The sequence below is a fragment of the Cygnus olor genome, chromosome 5 (genome assembly GCF_009769625.2).
Source record: "Cygnus olor isolate bCygOlo1 chromosome 5, bCygOlo1.pri.v2, whole genome shotgun sequence".
Classification (NCBI taxonomy): Eukaryota; Metazoa; Chordata; class Aves; order Anseriformes; family Anatidae; genus Cygnus; species Cygnus olor.
In genome coordinates this window covers 61,469,524-61,489,744 of record NC_049173.1, presented here as the reverse complement: position 1 = coordinate 61,489,744, position 20,221 = coordinate 61,469,524, and the positions used below count along the sequence as shown (strand labels likewise).

General features: G+C 38.9%; 1 protein-coding gene across 17 annotated transcripts in view; it reads right to left on the bottom strand.

Moving 5' to 3' along the window:
• PLEKHA7 (pleckstrin homology domain containing A7) overlaps positions 1 to 20,221 on the bottom strand; it is a 151,608-nt gene that overhangs the window by 56,722 nt on the left and 74,665 nt on the right. For 10 of the 17 annotated variants that reach the window (XM_040558537.1, XM_040558529.1, XM_040558532.1 and 7 more), the window contains one exon: positions 5,451 to 5,534. The exons of 3 other annotated variants lie outside the window; for them this stretch is intronic. In XM_040558537.1, the coding sequence (XP_040414471.1) occupies positions 5,451 to 5,534 (84 nt within the window). Of the gene's footprint in view, positions 1 to 5,450; positions 5,535 to 19,286; positions 19,615 to 20,221 lie in introns of those variants that run through there. 4 more of the 17 variants (XM_040558544.1, XM_040558541.1, XM_040558543.1 and 1 more) reach the window with 4 other exon arrangements.

Genomic DNA, 20,221 nt, shown 5'->3' with positions numbered 1-20,221 from the left:
AATAAATAAAAAATAAAAGAGCAAGGTTGTTGCCATGGAAGAACTCACGTAGCCAGCAAAAGGAACAGTAAGTCGACTGAAACAGAAAAAAAAAACACACAACAAAACATTATTATTCCCCTAAAACAATGCCTTTGGTAGCAAACACTGGTGATCTGACCTTTTTGTACCTGAGATGTAACAGAAAACACAAAACAGCATTGACAATGAATTTAAAATATTCAAATGTAGCATTTCAATTATAAAATACTGTAACAGATTTGCATTAAACCAAACTCAAGCTCAAGTCTCTTAATAGCTAATTAATATTCTCAGTCTGTTTTAAATTGCAAAGAAATATATGGAGAATATACGGAATTACCTGCAACAGTCCAACATGCTTAATGGAGTTAAGACCGTCTTAACAGTGTTTACAGATTCATCTTCATAAATAAGTGAATAAAGCATTAACCCTGTGCATTCAGAAGCATTAGGTCAGAATCACTATTACCAAACGTTTCATAATGTTTGTTATTCAAGATACTGCATTTTGTCTTCACAGTGCTGGGTTTTGTCTGTGTTCTGGACAGTTTTCTTGCTGCTTCCCCCAGGGGTGTGCATACACACACAAAATGGCAGTGTGTGCATTCGGTGCTCCAGTCCCTTGTAAATCTTTATGAAATACTTGAAAATAACTCTCTACATAATATATCTCCTGTCTAGCAACTCCCTGCTCTACTTAAGCCATGCTGGGATGTCTATAAAGAAATCACATTTTACTACCTAAAAGAATCACATGGCCAGTATTTAGTTTATTTTTTTAAAAAATGAACAAAAGGGGATTTTACACCAGTAGTCCATATCAAAAAATGCGATACTCATGAGAGAAGCAACTCCTTTTCTCTAAAGGATCATAAGGATTAGTTGACTAAAAAGATCCACGTTCATACCAGTGACTTAAAAAGTTTATTTTGTTGGAACAAAATAACATTATGTTAATCTAGTTCTCATACTAATAAATCTCCTATTCGGTTAGATAAAAATTAACTATCTTTGTATTTCTATACACGTAAACATGCCAGATGTTTATTTTGGGGCTGCTTAGGTTTCCTCCTGTCTATCCACTTGATATTTTTGCTGCTATAGTAACCATATGCAATAGAAAAAATAGGATGTCTCTCTCTCCAGAGATAATCCACAGAATTTATCAGTTGCACAAAAAAACAGGCAAAAAAGGATAACAGTAATTGCATTAAACACATAATGTATTTTCTGTATTTCTACATTTATGTTGAAGTTTTATCCTTTTTAACTTTAACATACTGTTTTCTCATTTGCAAGCATAATGCTATCACAAACGTACTGTAACATTTCTAATACACAACTACTAGTGTTTAGTAACAGATGCAATTATATATGTCCCTATAAGTGCCTGCTTATTCCTTCCTGTATTAAGTTAAGAACTGCTATTTATAGAAAAATAATAGAGAAGAAAACTAAACATTGCACACATCTATCCTAAGCAATTCTATCATAGGTTTTTCAAAGAAATGCATATATAATGATCATAGAATTATGGTTTGGGTTCGAAGGGACCTTAAAGACCATCTAATTCCAACCCCCTGCCACGGGCAGGGTCACCTCCAACCAGCCCAGGCTGCCCAACGCCCCATCCAGCCTGGCCTTGAACACTTCTGAGGACAGGGCATCCACACGTTCTCTGGGCAGGCTGTGCCAGTGCCTCACCACCCTCAGCGTAAAGAATTTTTTCCCAGTATCTAATGCAAACCTACCCTCTTTTAGTTTAAAACTATTCCCCCTTGTCCTATCAATACACTCCTGACAAAGAGTGCCTCCCCAGCTTTCCTGTAGGCCCCCTATAAGGTCTCCCGAGCCTTCTCTTCTCCAGGCTGAACAACCCCAACTCCCTCAGGCTGTCTTCACAGGAGAAGTGCTTCATCTTTGTGGCCTTCCTCTGGACTCATTCTAATACTTCCACATCCTTCTTGTGCTGGGGACCCCAGAGCTGAATGCAGGGCTCCAGGTGGGGTCCCACGGGAGCAGAGCAGAGGAGCAGAATCCCCTCCCTTGCCCTGCTGGCCACAATGCTTTTGGAGCAGCCCAGGGTACGGGTGGCTTTCTGGGCTGCAAGCGCACATTGCCAGCTCATGCCAAGCATTTCCTCAACCAACACCCCCAGGTCCTTCTCCTCAGGGCTGCTCTCAATCCATTCTCCTCCCAGCCTGTATTTGTGCTAAACACATAATGATGTGTTTAAGCTAGATCTGATGCCTGTCCAGCAGCCTGAGAATGAGAGGTGGCGATCTGACAGTGGTCTTAGCTAAGAAAGGGTTAGGAAATAAGGAATCATTAATCACTACTTTTAATAATAATAAAAATCTAAACAAAAACATCTTCAGGAAGCAGGAATAGCATAAGGATCAAAAGATAGCATAACTTAAAAGTTACAGGTTCCAAGCAATACTCTTTGTGTTTGTCTTCCAGTTACAATGGATGTGAGAAAACTGGAGTTTGGCTTAAGCATTGAGACTGATGTGATATTGCTTAAAAGGCAAAATGCCTTGGGAAAACACTACTGAGGCACAGTCTCAGCCTTCTACTGAAAGCATCCCTGTTCTCATTTGATCAAGTGAGACAAGGGCTTCTGGTTCATAACCAATCGTAAGTACGTTAGGATGAAATCATTCACCATTTCCCAAAACTCTTCTTTTCAAATCTTTTTTCCAGTACATTGCTTCCCGGATAAGAAATGGCCTGAACAGTCCATACATTCATCATCTCTGGATTACTGTAAATTACTTCCCTGATGTTAAATGTGTCCTCTTAACAGATATGTTTGTTGCAACTTGAACAAGTTTGTGCCTAGGTCTCCCCACTAGTCCTAGTCGACTCCTGGCTTTGGCCCTAACCTGAAATTAAAATCAACCTTTAAGTAATAAATCATGTCACAACAACACTGAAGAAGAAACTGATGTATAAAAACCCTTAAGAGAGCTGCTACTTCAGACAGAATGCTTGAGCTACAGAATAAAAAAGAAACTTGTAAGTAGAAGAGAAAGTACTCTTGGTCAAAAGGATCTTACAATGGAAACAGTTTCCACAGATCATGCAAACCCAGGGACTACCTTTTTGACTGCGTCCTGTTTGTGAAATTAATTTCATTACAGGATATGATCTACCACACTGATTCCAAACTAATATACAACCTACAACACTGATTCCGTACAAATCCTGGATGCCTGACAGAAAAGAGCCGAAAGTGTCACACAGCCCCATTACAATTCCTACATCAAAAGACAGAGAGGTGCCGACAGCTCCCTTGATTTCAGCAGAGACATCCACATATGTCAACAGTGTCATCTGCCAGAAACTCAGATGTGATGGCAAGGAACAGCGTCTGTATAAAACCTACACTGCTGCGAGCAGAAGTACAAAACTAAGGAAATCAGAGCATCTCAGGCACTTAATGTCATCCTTTGAGCAATTTTAACTGGTATATTAAAAATATCCAATGTTAAAAACACTCTGTTTGTACTTCAGGCCAATAACAAAGCTCAGAAAAACGTTCTTGCAAAGACTGTTTCTTGAGTAGTTACTACAAACACATACCCCTCTCTATATCCCTCTGGTCATTCCCTCTTCACTTGGAATAAAAACCACTTGTCTCTACTAATTCTACTGCATTGCAAGATTTTTTTTCTGCTTTTGATATCATCTCAGTATGAGTAATTGAAGTCTGCAGATGACAAGTTATGCCTGCTCATCTGTTTGCCCTCCAAATAAACACCTCAATTTCTCTTCTAAAAATGCTTCTGTTATATACAGAAGATCAATAAAGCCACATGCCATCAGCCAGTTAGTCTTTCAATTCTTATAGCATTTTTTCTGCTACCGCAATTACAAAACCAGAAACAACCCAAGGAAGTGTGTGTAACCCAGGGAAGCACTCCAAGGAGTTCTGTCCAAACACCTACTCTCCTTGACACGTGTATGAATTTTCTCCATCCTAAATTTGATTGAAACTGTCCCGCAGATTAAATATCTATTAATGGCTGGAAGCCAGAACACAGATGGACAGTGGCTGTTGTCTATATTGCCTTGGAGATTTACTCATTGAAAGATACCTGTTCTCCTCGCTAAATGACTGGGAACAGCTCGTTTGCATGCCTGTAACAAGCCACCCCCCTCCTGAGCAGCAAGCCACACACATACCTCTGAACACTTGGGGTGACCTCCGGCTCAGCAGCATTTCCACACTCTTTACACCTAATCACAGCAAAATGTGGCCGACATTCTACTTTGTGCTGGTTCTTAGCATGGGCCTTAACATAGGATTGGCCCTTGGATTTGCTTTGGGCTTTTGGGTGAGAAGCTTGTATAGTGCTTGGCTTCTTTTAAAACCATTAAACCAGGCACTTCTCAGGGCTGTATCAGAAGCCCTGAGCAGAAAGCTGTATCGTCATGCTCTACCTCTTCTTTCCTCTCCAGGTCCACAGCAGAAGGCATTGCCACAAAAGGCTCAATCTCCTGGGAGCCTCATGAGGCCCTTCTCTAGGCCTGTGAATTCAATACCACCTCACCACCCTTAATGCAATACTGCTTTAAATTAAATGTAAAGCGGATTAAAATGCCACATAATTTGAAATACAAAGTGTTCAAAATCACGAGGGCAACCTTACAAACCACCACGTGCAGGGTGTTGCAACATGGTGTCTGGGCTCTGTCATGTGTGAAGAGGGGCATGTGAGGGCTGGAGGCTGCTGAAGCAATGTTGTAAGACGAGGCTGGAACGGGGAAAGGTATCTGGTGTTGTCCTCTGCCTCTTGCTCTTTGAGTTAGTTTTAGAAGTGACGTAGCACTGAAGGGATACCCAGCCATCCAGCTACAGAAGGGATTCCAGGATCTCCTACCTATTCCAATCTAATATGCAGCATGGATGACAGGAGTAGGAAATACATTGAAAACATGTGATTTTATTTCTCTAGAATAAATTGAAGAATGAATGGACAAAAATTTTTGAACGAAAAACAGTCCAAAGACACAATCAACGTAGAAAAACTAAAACGTAAGAAAAGCAATGAATTACAACATAAAATAGTAATATTTCTGTGTATTTCAGTTTCAGTACAAACCTTTCAGTTTCCTGCAAAGATGCGAAAGCTTTGTTATGTATGTGACACATAAACAATGACAATTTATGTAAATATCCTACTTAAATGCTTCTTTTTTCTTTTTCTTTAAATAAAGAACTGGTGGAGTTTTCCTCTCCAGCCCTTATGTGGAACAGTGCTAGACTCAAAAACATGCTGTCTCAATGAGAATTACATTTTAAAGCATCAAGCTGTATGACATTTTTGCTACAGTACCAGAAGAATTGTCAAATTACTAAACCACTGTAATTAAATGTGTTATTATTTTAGATCTCTTGCCATAGGTATAGAACTACTTACTCTTCATGCAAAATAAATTCAATATTTTCTGGAGAAACCTGTCCTGTCACAGGATGTCTAAATGACGTGGTCTGTTGATTATGGCTGAAAGGAAAACAAAAAGAAAAAAAAAAGAAAAAAATTAATATTGAAGTGCTAAACTCAGTAAAATATACTAATGATACCTAAAAAGGCAGAATGTTTTATATTGACGCTTAGCTTCTGCTACTCTAACGTATCTCTTAGGTACTTTTCAAGCTTCTTGCTGTATTCTTGTTGACTGCCAATGGCATACTATATCTTTTAATTATTAAGGAGGTTAATGTTTTAAAAGTAAACTAGTTACAAAGCTTAGTTAGGGAGACGCACTTGAATTTATGAATATTTATACCTATTACTGTATTATTTAAACACTAACATATAATCTACACAACATAAATTATTGATTCATATTTCTGTAAATTTCACCCAGCAAACTAGTCAAATAAGTTAAAATGCCGCTGGACAGTTCACAGTCCCACACAATTTGTAATATTTAATGAGATCACTGAGAGATGTTTTGTGGAACCCATTTATTAGATGCTTTTTTCCTCCCTAGTATATCTTCAGTGCTTTTTCTTTGTACCTCTACACATAAGATTATTTTTAACCTTAACTGTTTAGATGCATAGCCTATATAAAGCAACATAACTTAGTATTTCAGCTGAATTGAATTTAAATTGTGGTGTTTTTTTTTAATCAACCTTCCCCCCTCAGAGTACTATCTACGTGTTTTACCACCCTTTATAAATTATTACTGTCCATTAAAGGCAATTACTTTATCTACCTGTATAACTGTACTCATATAATGCAAAAATGTGGAGTGAAGAAAGTTTATTTCAAGATAAACTGGTTGTCTTTCCACCTCCCAGTGGGAGACATATACAAATTACAAATCTTAAAGAAATATGATATTTAAGATCTTATTTCCTAATTACAAAGACTGTGACTGACTCACTGCTAGAGAGCCTTAGAATGGACAAGTAATGAACCAGTTCACTTATTTAATGTTCTGAATTTCTATGCTAGTTGTTAACAACGTTTAGGTAAACAATATCAACAATATCCCAAAGTACAATTCCCATCAAGTGCAGCAAAATGTTAACAAAAACAATAAAACAAAACTATAAAAAAAAAAGGCTGTTAAATGATTTATACCTCAAAGATTCAAAAATAAATACTTCTCCGTTCTTCTGTTTTAAAGCGTGTTTTTTTTCCTCTCCTGTAATGACCAGCCATTTCAGGCCTTACACATTTGACCTAGTAGTCTAGCATAGCAGGACGTCCACCCAGAAACAGAATAGGGTATAAGGAAGTATTCTCAGGTTTCCAAATAAACAAATTCCAAAAAGGTTACAGCCTTTCTACAGCATACAAGACAGCTGAAAATCAAACAGCTCACGCAAACATTCAAATGTCAATAGCTCAGGACGTGCCTGGATTAAAAAAATATGCAGTTGAGTCTCCTCTCAGTTCTTACTGATACCTGCTCCCACAAAGTCTCATTTAAACCATGAGCGGCAGAGGATGCTGTCGGTACTGTAAACCTTTCATCCCTCTTCCAATCTGCCTTGCTACAGAATACCATAAATAAGGGACTAATATAATAAATATCAGTGATAAAATGAGAGCAGTGACAACTTATATTGCACCAAAAGGACTTTTCCAAGCCCCAGCTCTAACGAAAATTCTAGCCTTAGAGCCAGTACAAGCTGCGACCAACATATCAGGCCACACGCCACCCAGCACAGCAGCGACAGCGTTCATTGCCCAGACTGGCGAGAGCCAACTTCTGCTGTAGAGGTGGCTGTGTGACAGAAGTTGTCAGTTTCTACCTCCTCAGCTTGCTCCTGAAACCAGAGATGGGGAGAAAGCAGTTACAGTAACCCTGCAGTGCAAATATCTACAAAGAAGCCATGGTCTTCTTCTCCTAAGAGGACTGAGAAGCATCGTTTTCTGAAGAGGCAGCACTTTAACCTCAGTTTGTATTCTAGGTCTGGGTATACATCCCAAGAAAGGAATATGAACTTGCAGATGTTTTCAAAGAAATTAATAAATAAACTATAACAGTAACAATTAAGTTCCGTTTTCATCACACAGTCCAAACAGTTTTACGCTGAGAGCATTTCCTTTCAAATCAGGACCGAAGCAGTCCGTTTAACCTTTGATACGTAGGCTAGGCGTACAACCAGAAACGCAATTACATTGTCAGCCGTAAGAATGAAAGTACATTGTCAGCTTTATTCTCCAGAGGCTGACAAACTGTCAACAAGTTTTCATCTGCAGGCTTTTAGTCATTAATAACTCCATAATTAAGACTAAGAAAAAGGACTCTATTCCAGAAGTGCTCCAGGGTAATTTGGGAAATGAAGTTATCCATTATACCATACTTGCACTTTTACACAACTTCCATTATTTCCCCTGAAATAAATTCTCCAGGCCTTTGGAATAGGAATTGGTTCTGTTGCTGTAATTACAGAGCAAGTTCATTAGTAATAGACTAAATACTACTTGCTAAAGATAAAAGTTTCAGCTGCAAAGCAAACACCTCTTCAGTATTTGAGCAACTGCATTTTGGAATAGTTTTCCATTTTGAATGGGAAGAGCAGAGAAACAGAAGCACAGCTATGTTCTTAGAGAAAGCGGTTAGTAATTTCACAGACAAAGACACATACCAGGCCAAAACTTTCTGCAAATCTGCAAGTTCAATACTTAGCACTTGACTAGGAGGAGAGAAACAGCACCACAGGCAGTTCTGCGGAACACAGTGCTTTATTTGAATTTGAAAAGTGAGAATTTAAATGTTTTGCCTCATAGGTCTCATTAAGAATAAGCAATACCGTTCAAAACAATCTATACAACAGATGGCTAATGCTTGCAACAAGGAATTAGAGAGCAGGGAGATTTTTGCCCACAATGAGAGCAGTCAGACACTGGAAGAGGTTGCCTAGCAAGGCTGTGGAATCTCCGTCCTTGGAAATACTCAAAACATGGCCAGAGAAGGCCCCGAGCAATCTCATCAAACTTCTAGGTTGGTTCCATCTTTTAAGCTGCTTTGCACAGGAGGGGCCGGATCTGAAGGGGTCCTGAAGTTCCTTTCCCACCAAAGTTATTCCGTTCTGTCACTCTCTGCTGCTCCCTCCTCTGCAAATATCATCCAGTTCTTACAGTCCCTGTGAACCTTTTCCCAGTGTTTAAATAGATGCAGCCCAGGCATATTAGCAGTACCTCTCTGATTAGAATGAAATAAAACCCGAACTGTTATTAGATTTTTAGACTTAGATCACAGTATTTCTCGTGTTCATGTTTTTCAGCCATTGGCTTAGCAGTAATTTCTCTGCTTACGTGGCAGTGAGAACAGTAACATCGCTGGGGACAGTGACCTAGTGACTCTGCATAGTGAAAACTGTTCCTTGTTCCCAAGCACACATGAAGAAAAGCCCTGGCACAGCTGCTCTTCAGACACACAGGCTAACCAAGCCTCCCGGCAGTTCACCACCTGTATTTCCTCCAAATAGCAACTGCTAAGTTTCTGTTGTCCAGAAATCTACCATGTGTAACAGGCACAACAAGCGAGCCTTAATAAAAGGACACGTGATATGCTGCTGTCACTCTTCATGCCCCTTTTTTTCCTTTTTCTCCAGAGGAAGACCTGATACCCCTGACAAAACGGGGGAAAGCTTCTGATACTTCGCCATGGGAGCTCTGAAGGCCCCGTGATCTGCATTAGCACACCGCCACACATCCAAAATGCTAAACTTTCAGGCTGTGTGATTCAGTTGTGGTATTTTTGTTAGCCATCGTCCTTTAACCTTTTAGTTTACACAACATTTACACATGTAAGAACCAATAGCAACCCACTACATTTCTTAAGACCAATGTACTATAGCAGTTCAGAAAGACTCGAGGCCTTCAAGCTATATCTACCGCTCACTCATCTGGCTAATATTAGCCACATTTGCAAGTTGGCTGCTTGAACACACAACATAACCTCCAAGCTGGCCCTGGGCTAAAGGCTGGAACCAGCAAACCTCCTGCAACCTGAATGCCATTTATCATCCTCCTGGGGGGTGGGAGCATGACAGCCCGATAGCCTTTGCTGACACCTTGCTGCTTGCCATCAGAGTACAGCCTACGAGATTTCTCAAGTATTACCGATTAAACAAGTCTGCAAATTTAGCATTGCCTACCATTTGTTTGCACTAACGTAACCTATAGTATCCTGAAATTTAACCAATTTAAATACTGAAAAACCTCACAACTGCAATACAGTTTCCAGTCCTGCAATGTAATTCACAAGGGCAGGCCCTTTTCCCAACTCACTGATAATCAACACAACTTCACCTATTTTTATCTTTCAGTTCATTTTGTATTTGAAGTGAAGCCAGATTTTAATAATTAACTTTTGGCCATGACTTATGTTGATGACCTCGCATTTGGTCAAGCAAGTTTATATATTGCCTCTAGAGTAATTTAAATGCCCAGACAGATGAATCTTGAAATGTGTGAATCAACTACTGATCGAGTCTACCTCATCACCTTAACAACAAATGTACAGATTGCAAAAGTAATTCATGCTGTCATTGGATGGACTACCCTATAAATTATTACAAGCCATTTCTGTGATATTTACTTCTCCTGCTGGCTGACTCCGTTATGCTTATCTTCAAGACCACACAAGCACCAACAACTTTACGCTGAAAGTCCCAAATGGCAGTGAGAGTTAGGGGTGTGCACCTGCGCTTCTAAGGGAGACCCTGCTGTGGGGGTAGCTGACAGAAGAACTTGAGTGGTGAAGAGCTGCTGGTCTGCAGTGAGAGTGAGTTCTCCAAAAGGATCAAGTGCTTGTATCTAACCAGGCAACCACTCAGGTATGGGTTGCTTTATTTCATAACGTATTGCTGAAATACACAAATAGTTTCAAAACAGCTTAAGCATTGCTGAGGAGTTTTTGTTTGTATTTTTATTTCAGCTTTGAGAATTGGTTGGAAAGAAAATCTAAGACATTCCAAGAAAATCAGTGCCACGGAAGTTCTGTGAAGAATATTCTTCTAAGAAAAATGCAGTGTAATACTGACATAATTTAGAAGAATTTTAATCAATACCAATAGTATCCACTACTACAAGCTAGACGCACACCACAAACATCTTTTCAGGATTTTAGTTTAAAATAGCTAGGTGCCTCTTCAGAGTAGCAGTAAAATCCTTGGTCCACTGTAATCAATGTCCAGTAGATTTAATAAGGTCAAAACCATCACCCTCTCCTATAGAATCATAGGATAGTTTAACTAACATCTTAGCCCATTAACTTTTAGGGAAGAATCACAGAGTAAACGCGATTCTCTCAAATCTCTCATCCTCCTTAGAACATCACAAGCTTTTAGCTGTTAGTCAGAACACAATTCTGTAACTAGCCTGAGCAGCTCTGTCTGCGACTACAATGAACACAAAGGCCCAAAGACAGATAAGGGGATCACTTGCATGACATCAGATTGTATCACTTATTCCCACTTTTCTTTGTATTTGAAAAAAAAAGTATGCTAGCTAAAGTTTTTAAGAGAAGAAAATCCTCAGAAAAGGGGGCATTCCTGAAAAGTCAAATCTGATTTTATTTCTTTATTTTCCCAGTTTTAGAAAAACTACACTCCTTGCCTTCAAAATTTCAGCGAAAAAAAAAAAAAAACTCTCTGATCATACCAAAATAAAATTAGAAAAGCAAAAGACCACCTTATTATATCACATCATCTTAATAATTCAGGCTTGTAACTCACTTAGGACTGTTCCTTTCTTTCTTTCCCACTCAAGTATTTGAAGTTAGTCAGGTGATATCTCCACAAACAAAATGTAGTACCTTCAAAAATATCTAAATGAATTTGGAACCTTGTGACCTAAACAAAAGAGTTTTGACAATGAGTGACAAAGAGTGACAATGAAATATCAGCAATATCGCAATGAGAGCAGCAGACCTAATTGATTGTACAGTACTTTACAGAGACCATGTGAACATCTATGGCAAATTTTGAAAGTCTGAAATGGAAACAGGAGTAGGTTCAACAGTTAAATACATGTATCAATGATATATGCATATATATATTTGAATGCATACACGTACACAAACATATGTGCATATAAATGCGTATCTATTAGATGAATATTGATCTATAAAATGTATATAAATGTATTTCTTCCAGTCATCATCTCCAATGCTGGCACAGCTGTTTCTTCAATGATGTAGATAACTGGCTCCTCTGGGTTTAATTTTCATCTGTCCTTCCTACAAATGGTCCCAATGGTCCAATTAGATTCAGAAACTCTGAAGATGGATGCTCACTTAGGAGGCAAGTATTCTTTTAATCAAATATTTTTGGGAAGCATGGATTTGTTTTGTTGTTGTTGTTGTTGGTTGGTTGTTTTGTACTGGGGTCATTGATGTGACAGGGAAGCAGCACCTTTTATCACTAGTAAATTCTATACCATACATGAAGCAGTATTTTTCCGATAGGCTGTCATACAGAAGAAAACTATACAGACATGACACAACCGTATTACATTAGTCAAGCTGCAGAATAGCTATACACAAAATGCTGCTATAAACCAATTCTTCCACAATAAAAGAAACACGTAGAGAGCAACACAGGTTGCTCATTGCCAGCTTTTTAATGTTGAACAACTTAAGTCTTGCACACTTCTGATATACTGATTTTAATGCATAATGTGACTAAGCAATCGTCAGAGGACAACACTGCAGATTAAGAGACCTTGCTTGGCTGCTGTGTGTGACCCCAGACAGACTGCAGAAAGACATTGCCCTTCTCCTCCCTCCATAGCATGGAAACGCTTTATCCATAACCTGTATCAGAAGAACGAAGCTTTACTCAAATACTGTTTTCTTACACAATCACAAGAGTTCAGAACAGGATTAAAGAATTATAGCTGTTATCAATGAACTTCTCTCAAAGATACAGCCTAGAGTACTGCATTCAATTTCAGACAGGAAATTTTCTACAGGAAAGACATCAACAAACCGAAGCAAATTTAGCAGAGGGGCAGCAAGATGTTCAGGAGCACCTGACCTGCGAGGAGAGGCTGAGGGAGCCAGGCTTGTTCGGCCTGGAGAAAGACAGCTTCAAGGGGACCTACCAGCGGCCTTCTGCAAGGAGACGGTGAGAAGGCTCTTCACAGCAGTGCCTGACAGGAGAGCAGGAGAAAACAGGCATACATTGAACCAGAAGAAGTTCAGGCTACACGTAGGAGAAACTTTTTCACCTCAAGGATACAAAGATGGATGGAGCAGATGGCAGGGCACTGGCATGGGTTGCCCACATGGGCTGTGCAGTCTCTGCCCTTGGAAGTTCTCAACCCCAGAATGCAGGAAGAGCTGAGCAAGCTGGTCTGACCTCACAGCTGACACCGATTTGAGTCCATTTAATTTCTTCCAATACAAATTCCATGAAAGATGAAAATTTATTCACCCTGGGTTCCTGTGGCTACGTGCTTTTTATCTAGTAGGGCACATGTCCCTGCCGAAGTTTTCCCTGTAGTTAAGGACATACAAAATGCTCATGGCTTTGTCTCACTCCCTTCTCCATCCCCACCCCTGTTCTCTGCCACTTGACAGTCCTCTTGAGGCATGAAAGGCAATCCTACAAACTCCATCTCCTTCAGACATCAGGCTGGAGAATAAACAAGGATATGAGCGTCACATTCCCCAAAGTACAGTTTAATAGGAACAAACCACAGTTCTCACAGCACACACCTATTCTTGTGGGCTGGCTTGTAGTGTTCACTGGCACATATACTTCAGAAAGTGCCTTCATTAGCAACAAGCTGTTCCATCGTGTCTGGCGGTTAATTCTGAAATGCTTCGAACTCTATACATATACTCTAAGGACAAGCTTAAGCCACAAAGTAAAAAATGACAGCAATGAAGTTGCTTCCTTTGGTTTGTTTAACTCTTGACTGTTTTAAAGGAGTTCCTCCATCCCCACCCTCATTCATCTCACAGGTGGATTAAACATGCTGCATCTCCTCCAGATGTAAATGCATTTGGAGAAGAAAAGATTTTTTCCCCTATCAAATCTTAAGTATAAAAGGGACTGCAGTACTCCTGCAAGGCACATCAAGCTTTTGCTTGGGAGAAGACTGGCAATAAAAGAACATCTTGCCTCAGGTAACAAGGGCAAACTGGGGAATTCTGTCAGGCCCACTCTCCAGAGCTGAGTTGGACAGACACTGGTTATTTACCCTCCTGTCTCCAGAGGCCTGGAACACACAGAACTGAAATACTCCGACATATGAAAGCCATGACTCTAATATCAGTTCATAGGCCCCTGGCACAAGTCATATGTGATCCTGTACGAACCCAGAGCCGAATTTCTCTGGATTTATACCGACAGAAGGCTCATGAGCCGGGACAGTGAGGGCCGAAGCCTGGCCTGCAGCAGACCCATGTGGGACGCGCACGAGCAGTGGGCAGGGGTCCTGCTGGTCAAAAGAGAAAAGCACTTGAGAGCTGCCCCTGCTGTGCAATGTGGCTTCAAGCATGACAAAAAGGGGTGCACTGTCAAAGAGTAATACCGCTTTAGGAAAAAAAAAAACATAAATTTCAGTCAATCGGTACAGTATGACAAGTTACTGCGTATTAATTGTGGTCTTTCATGCCTCATAGAAAATAGTTCTGAAGCCAAGGCTATAAAGCTGATAAAACTGTACTAAAATGTTATTTACCCAAACGTTTCCATCATACCGTTACTCAAATATATCCCCACTGCGTAGCAAGAGACACATTATGTTTCATAGCCTAAAACTAATCCCAGATTAACATTTTAGGAATTAAATTTGTAAAACAGATGTGGAAGATTTTCTTTTTAGATTATACAGAGTTTATAAAATTATCCAGAAATGTATTTTTAATTCAACAAAAAGCTCTTTGGCATTAAAAAGAGATTTATAGCTCTATGAGTTTACAGGACTTCAGTAAAACCAAGTCAAAAATATAACCTAGACCAAACTCATCCTTACAGAGATGTTGAAATGTTCAGTGGCTCCCAGTCAGACAAGCAGAGAAATTCTGAGACACTTCCAAGCAATCACAGAAATATTGCCATGGAATTAAATTTTAGCAGTCTTTATGGCATCTATACAATGGAAAATATGATATACACACTAAGATATACACACTAATGCTAGATAAAACTTTATACAACCAACAAACCAATAAAATAGCATTAGTAAAAGGAATTATAACAACATACTAAACAGTTCTGAACTCTGTAAAACTTTTCTGTTTTTAATACTCACCACTTCATTTGATGCAGAAACCCAAGCAAATTGTTTTGAAAATGAACTATTTTGGTGTATGCAATGCCAGAATTTCCTTTACTAAACATAAACCAACAAAATAAATCCAAAGAAAGAGAATGAATTATTTTTGGTCAAGCATTGTTTCCTCCCCAACCCTCAAACCCACTGCTATGTAATCAAAGCATGTTGAGTCACAATATAACCTATAACAAATTAATAACAATTTATACTGTTGGCATAATGTATTGGTGCTGAATTTAGTAATTTTATGTCTATGTATGTGAATCAAATGTAAATCAAATATGAAAGCTCTTGTATAATGACACTGTGTTTAATTTTTTGAATCAACACTCACATTGCACTATCAGAAGGTGAAAATTTGAGAATAAAACATTACAATAAAATACAAAAAAGACAGCTGTGAGAAGAGTGACACTGAAAACAAGGCACCAGTGGAAGACATATTTGGATTTTCTTAACGCCTCTAAGTAGACACACCAATGGTGCCCAAACAGCCAGCTCTGAGTAAGTCCCCAGAAGACAAAGGTGATGCCAATACGAAGAGCTAGTGGCTAAGAAAAACAGCACAATGAATGTAGAAAGAAACATTTGTGCTCCTTCAGTCTCAAACAAAACTTTAGCTAGCAAAGACATTTTAAAAACTACTTTGTTTAAAAACTACTTTTTTAAAAACTACTTTGTTGGTTTTCTATGCAGTGGTAAGGAGCTTACATTTATATCAACCAATGTCGACACACTTTGTTGGTAGCAATGTCATTTGGGGACAACATGCATCTTTAAAATCAGCTCTGAATTAGACTCTGTGAAACCACATTATCCCATTGGGAAAGATGAAAAATTCTTCCTTAAATACATGAAAAATGCTATTATTTTTCAAATTAACTGGAAGGATGAAGCAACTACAACCTTTCACAATAAGCTTGGAAATCAACAGCCAAATGTAACAGCCAAAAGAAAAACTGGCAGAGGAAACATAAAAACAAGCTCCTTGACTTTGGTTCGGGGAGCAAGACCGCAGCAAAACCCAATAGCTCTTAGCACCTCACTAAATATAGCGGAGCTATCAGCTACATTCCTCCTGCACCACTTGAGCAGCATGTTACGGTCTCTTGTCTGGTTCTTGTCCTATAGCTCTACCATGCTGAACCCGCAGCCGAGCCCTCCCTCGCCACCAAGACAAAGCTGGTGCGGATAACGCCTCTGGGAGTACAACTCCTGCAGCCTTATCCCCAGGACCTTCACAGCCCCTACGGCTCCACAAAAAAGCTTGCACAGCTGAATATCAAAGAAACATGCCCTGACATAAGACCGTGGCCAAAAGACCTACAGCATTGCCATCGGTGAGGATGGAACAGCTTCTCACCTTCACAAGGCAAGGACAAGTTCCCCGCCACTTCCCCAAATCGGCCCACAGCAGGAGCAACGCTGAGGCAAGGGAATCTGGCAGCGAGCAAGCTCTCACGCTGCTGACAAGGCCTGGGGTGAGGACAGGGAGAGCTGGGCAGGATTAGAGATCGAAAGAAATTCCAAAAACTTTTTCAGATCCTGCGTTAACTCCACTTGATGCCAAGTAAGCCTCTATCAAGCATGTGACTGAAACTTGGCAGCTAGGAAGGTGAAGTAACTCGACATGAAATGTTTGTTCTTTAGGTAATTATTTAACGACACTTACAATGACTGAATGACTTAGAAAACTGTACATCTTCCACTTAGAGAAAACTTTGTTATCTCTCAAAATACAGTTATTAAATAATCCTTCACTATTTGGGGAATTAAAAAGGCTTTATCCCCGTTAAAATGCATTAAGATTAAAGTGCTCCAAAGCACCTGATTGAGCTGTGCCAGAACTGAGCACTCCACACTCCAGATAAGTCCAGGCCAGCACTACAGCAAAAATGGTTTTACTCAATGCTAAGCTTTAAAAAGAAAAAAAAAAAAAAGGCAACACAATGAACATTACATATATATTATATGCATATACATTTGATCAAGAGGATTGCAAGCAGCACAGTACCTTTTCAAGCTTTCAGCGTTTCAGTTGCATTTTAACTTACTAACTATAGCAAATACACATTATAAAAATTGCTGAAGTATATAATTTAGCACTTCGATTATTTTCAAAAGAAGATTTACTGTATACGTTACATAATGAAAAATGTGTACAACTAAAGCACCTCCAGACACTAACATTGCAACAATTTTCTCAGTAACTCTTAGGATCTTCCCCTCTTCTTTAAAACTATATTGGACACTACTGCAATGGAAACCAAAGCTATTTCCACCTTCTTGGAAGGTGTGCCACACTGTAATATTTTTTTTTACCTTTAACTCCATAAGACTTACTTAAGTTTCTCTGCTTTTCACTTTAGACACTTTAGTAACACTAATAAAACAAAAATTAAAAAATCAATCTGCAAGAAGCACGGAAAAGAGAAATACTTCAGAGTGGCAGTTTTTGAGTCATCACTGACTCACAGAGTGATTCTGCTTAATGGTTAAATTCATTTTGCATTAGAAAGTTGAAACAATTGGAATTCATTGAGTGATGGCATTTCAGTTATTTTGGACACTGGAGCAGGACTTCAGAGTCTGTCCTTACACAGAAGTGTGCTTCTGCCACAAGAAAAGAGAAAGAAGTATCTATGTTTGTAAAATCTCTAGTGCAGTAAGTTTTTCTGTATCCATAACAGAAAAAAGAAGTTAATGGTTTGGGCAGTACCACATCAGGATTCGGAAGACTGGGATTCAGATCTTAGCTCTGAAGCAGATTTCTTGTGTGACCTTGAGTAATCCTATTTTTGTAAAATCACTGTTTTATTAACATTTAAGACCCTGAAAAGACAGACAAGTGCCTACCAATTTAGAGTCTTAACCTCGTTTGCAGCTTTCTGGGCACAGTACATAAATGCAAAATAATTCATTGTTTTCAACAGCAAAAAGGACTGCCTCGGCCTTCCCAAAGAATTCAAGCAAACCTCAGAGGTCAGTCAGACTGGAAATGCTGAATCGAGCTGAACATGCCACATTGCTGTCTTCCAAGTTAAACTGTTCAAAGATCGACAGAAAATCTCTTCCAGTGCATGGAATTTTCTTCCTTATAATATTTGTAGCCATCACAAAACCTTCCTTATTATGAAGGCAGGATTTTGGCTATCTATTGATATTCATTTTATTTTGAGTACTAGGTGTATGGATGCAGGAAGAAGATTATTGCTTTTTTTTTTTTTTTTTACTAGTGTACGTTTCATAGCTGTGAGGTAAAACACTGTACAATAGAATACAATTCTGTACAAATACAATAAAGCCTAATGCATTACAATAACCATAAAGTAAATTTAATAAAGTTATTTGTCATGATTAAATTGCCAGAGAGGTTCTACAAAACTCAAGCAACAATGCCATCTGAAACTTGCATCTTTGTATGCAAGTCTCCAAAATTAAACCCACGAAGATTACCCTTCCAATACTACTTAAGCAAAATCTTTTTGCTCCATTACTTACTTCCCAGTCACTATTAACTTAATTCACCCACATATGACTTAAAAATAACTGCACCAAAACATCAAGTTCAGCCTAAGATGCCTCTGAATGTTTGCTTTTGTGGTATCACATACTGTCTTCTTGGTGCTGTCAACTTCTTTAAAACAATCTAAGAATCTAAATTAGCCATGTTAATACAGTAAATTAAATTCCAAAAGCAATGAGTGGCAATATTCATTCATCTCAAAGTACAGCACTGTAAAGACAACTACATTCTAATGCAAACTAATGTCAAGTCAGAATAAAAGGACAGAAAATGCCCTGCTTCTGAATAACAAGACTCTCTCTAGGAAAAATAAGATAATTAATTCTTCTCATCTTGTGTGATGCAGACAACATCTCTGTTTTATGCCCGGCATTATGGGACTTGCATGTTATACATATTATACATCATTACTTTAAGTTTTAATACCTCTGAACTGAACTGTTTTCAGACAGCTCACCAATTCTGCAAATACCATGTGCATATTTTACATTCCTTTGACATGAACAGGTTACAGAGTAAGCTGTTGTGTTCTCAGGACATTAAGAAAAAGCAACTCAACCTTTCTGACATCTTGGAATTTCTGGTCCTACATACCTCCCTGTCTTCACTCTCACATATTTATATTGATATGAATGCAAATTTTATCTGCCTGAGAACTAGAAAATAGACATGAAAACTATTTTATTGATGCTTTAGAAAATGACAGTTGAGAATTACTGTGAGAAAAAATAAAAAGAAAAAACCCCTACCACCAAAGTTCCGTAGTTCTGTTTGGAAGTAGTCAATCACATTTTAGGGACAGAAACCAGCGGCTCTAAATATTTTTCTTTTAAATAATATGGTTTAAAGAAAATTAGCAATATAATTGATTGAAGTTTGAACAGTAATGTTCCTGATTAGTCAGCGTGCCCTACAGTGAAGGTCAAGAAAAATTAGAAAGGGGGGGAAAAAAAGCCTCACAATCTCACCTTCTGAGATGAAACTGAAAGGGATCCGCCTTCATCCATCCAGACACCAGCACACACTCCTACTTCCATTAGGAAACCGCAGATAACTTACTCTTTAGCAGACATTGTAAAGAGCTGTTTTACTGAAACTGGATTCCCATGACTTAGATACAAATATTTTACTATTAGCTGTTATCAGTAATAGCCTTCGAGTACTCCCCATCGGCTGAGGGAACCCCAAATTCCCCCATGGGCAGAAGACCCCAACCACCCAGCTGCACCAAGTGAGCTGCGGCACAGCGGAGAGCAGTCCGACACGCTGCTGTTGTGAGACCAGCTCCTGCATTGTACAGTGAACAGTCATGGGGGGGGGAAACCAAAAATAGCCTTGACAGCAGGACCAAGAATCACGTTATGTTTGTTAACAGTCTTCCCTGGAAGTTTATCTGAAGGAAGAAGAAAAGAAAGAAAAGAGGCACAGCATTTTAACCAAGTGACGTTACCCAACCCACAGAATCATGAACCTAAGGATCATAGTTCCATTTTAAGGTTATTTCTTGCTACAGTTCAGAGCAGATTCTTAAGTGGAGAGGAAAATTCACATAGATGATATGCAACACCAACTATTTTTGGAAGCACAGAACCTTCATCTAATGCCAAGTGAAACGTATCAAAGATATGTGCCAGAAGCCAGTCTTCCAACTGCTTACCAACAGAAGAGGGAAAAACTTCAGGAAATCCTTTCATGAAATCATTAATAAGCCAACCAATAAGTAAATACAAGGGAATGACCAACTTTTTTAAGGACTGTTTTTCCATTAAGCTGCATTGACAGTTTATACAACTCAACCCCACTACATGCCTGTAGAATTGACATGTCCATGTATTTGGTAGAAATACAAAAAAAGGGTGCTGGAAATACCTGAAATATACATTATTTCTACTGTCATCTTACA